The 2713-nt window shown below is 37.9% G+C and overlaps 1 protein-coding gene across 1 annotated transcript; it reads right to left on the bottom strand.

Moving 5' to 3' along the window:
* Positions 1-589: 589 nt before the first annotated feature.
* LOC104887596 (probable carboxylesterase 17) lies at positions 590-2156 on the bottom strand. Its single transcript, XM_010672260.4, has one exon. The coding sequence runs from the start codon at positions 1865-1867 to the stop codon at positions 857-859; it is 1011 nt and encodes a 336-aa protein (XP_010670562.2). The 5' UTR covers positions 1868-2156; the 3' UTR covers positions 590-856.
* Positions 2157-2713: the final 557 nt, after the last annotated feature.

Below are 2713 nucleotides of genomic sequence, written 5' to 3'. Positions count from 1 at the left end.
CTTTGTTCGTGATGCAGTGACTAATGGTCTTATTAGTTCTTCCTATGTCCCTGCCAAGTTTCAGTTGACAGATATTTTCAAACTCTCAAAAAGATGCAGTTTGAGTTTTTAATATCTAAATTAAGGCGTTTGAAATTGGCACTCTCTAACTTTGTTAGGTTTTATATATTGATTTTGAGATGAATGAAAAAGAGAACACAAGCTTGACCAAACTTAACACACAAGTGACAAGAGTGCATAATTTCTATCTCAATTTCGTTTCTCTTGGTGGTATGTATTGGTGCACTAGTGGTTGGAGTTTTGTTTTTTTTTTTTTTTTTTTTTTTTGAAAGGAAGCGTGATTGGAATTTTTTTTTTTTTTTAAGGGAAAGCGTAGTTGGAGTTTATTGCAACTACAATATATTTGCCAGGAAGCTCAATGAAAGAAAATGGAAGGAAAAAGGCAAAAAAAGAGAGAAGAAAAAAGTCAGCCCCCATAAATTTGATTAATTGGCGGGAGCCAAGTGAATGATACCTCCTGCCATCATTCATAAAAGGCAAAATTTTCACATAAGGCAAAATTCAGAATGTTGTTGGGAAACATCCACAATTCCACAGAAATGATAAATCACATAACTTTTTATTCCTTTTATGGCTAATAAGGTGTTATTACATCACATTGCACTTACATAATTAGAGTATCAAATACTCCACCAGAAAATAACTTTGTCACACAACATTACCGGGAAATAACTTTGTCTATTTAATGAGTAATCCACCCATAAAAGATAAACATTAACAAATAATATTTCTAATTGGTAATCTACCCACTAGGTAGATATATCAATCTCCTCACCATCAACTCGTATCATATCTCTCAATGCCTGTGCACGAAATCAATTATACCATCAAATAGTTTTTCAGTTTGGGCCTTAGTTTCAGGATCATGTTCCACAGCCATATTATTGAGGTAAAAGCTATGAGTCATATTATTACTAACAAAAAGCTCTAAATTTTTGCCAGCCTTCTTCAAAGCCTCATAGAATTCCATTTGGGTGTCAATTAGCAAATCTTTGTCAGCCACACAATACATAATTGGTGGCAAATGGAGCCCACTAAGAGGAGGTGCATTTGGGCCCATTGGACATGTAATTGGGTGATCTTTGGTACTCCCTATTGGCAAAGCTAGGCTTAAAAATTTATCAGCCATGTCTAAGGTTAAAAATGGGGTTTGGGGCATTTCCAACTCAGACCGGCTCCTTGTGGCCCGGACTACACCCGGGTGAACCGGGATTAACCCGGCCAATTTTAACGGATTCGTATCGATCTTCCCAGCCCGAGCCCCCACTTCATGAACCAAGTTACCACCTGAGCTATCCCCAATTAGAAAAACCCGTCCAAAATCAGCCCGACTCGAGAGCCATTGATCATGGGCCTCGGATCGGGCCAATGAGGTAAGCCACGATAGGGCCGAGAACCCGTCATCAATAGCAGCTGGTAGACGGTTCTCGGGGGCTAGGCGGAGGTAGACCGAGACAACAATGGCCCGGCCCAACCGGGCCAGCTTCGAGTAAATTGCATAGTAGAGGAAATAATCGGCCTGGCTTATACAAAACCCACCACCAGGGAAGTGTAGGATTATAGGAAGCTTCTCATTCGGGTCATCCTCGGGCCTGGTCTCGGGCATGTATACCCGGACCCGAGAACCCGTTTTTGAAGCCACATCACGCACTGCAACCCCCTCAATGTAGTCCTCATGGGCCAGAACTGGGTCGACCATAAATTTAACCTCGGGTGGCCCGACCCAAGTCCGGTCCACGGAACCGTCATCAAAGACTCTAAGCCAACCGGAGACCTCATCAACTACTTTTTTCTCCTGGATCGTCATGGCTTAAAAGTAAAAATGGAGGAGTTTTAGTTGGAGTAAGAGTTTTCTAAGATGATTGAGTTTATGTTTGGTGGATGATGATTTATTCTATGAGTTACGTGATTACGTCCACTATTTATAGAATAAGATTGATGATGAGACAAGTAGTAGCAGCATATGGTTGCAAAATTTATTAATGCATTGAAATTGAAGGTGAAATTTCATACAAGTTTGAAGGGATTTTCACATGTATATGAGTGGCATAGGCAATTTCTGGTAGGTTTACATTTTCATTATTTTTACCTAACCGTGGGAACGCAGCATGGCCTTTTTGAAGGAGAATTTTTTTTTTTTGAACTTTTTGAGTAAGTGTTTCATTCATTTCATAACGTATGAAATATACTTATAAATTATAATATGATTTTTTCTGGGGTGATGAAAAATCTTGACAAATTAGTCTTAACAAGTTAACAATAGTAACGGTCTAACAGAAATTTCAATTTATCAAAATTGTAAATCAATTTCAAAATTTTTTGAAATCAAAATAGATGATCTAACAACTGAGTCTCTCACTATCATAATTAAATAATGACTTCACTTCAAAAAATTATGACTTGACTCGAAAACTTTTGTTTTGTTTGATTTATTTTCCTGACTCTAAGACGACTTGACTCCAAATTGTTAGGTGGACTATGATGGAATTGCGATAGTACTGATGGGTCCTATTTGCTAAAGAATTTCCTAGAAAATACACATAAATGGACAAAAGAGAGCTCTATTGACATGATATTGATTTATTTATTTATGAAGATTCCAAGTAGAATCAAAGCTCAATAGCTCATAACTTCACATAGATGTAAACGTTAC

The sequence above is a fragment of the Beta vulgaris genome, chromosome 2 (genome assembly GCF_026745355.1).
Source record: "Beta vulgaris subsp. vulgaris cultivar EL10 chromosome 2, EL10.2, whole genome shotgun sequence".
NCBI lineage: Eukaryota > Viridiplantae > Streptophyta > Magnoliopsida > Caryophyllales > Amaranthaceae > Beta > Beta vulgaris.
This window is presented reverse-complemented; position numbering and strand designations above follow the sequence as displayed.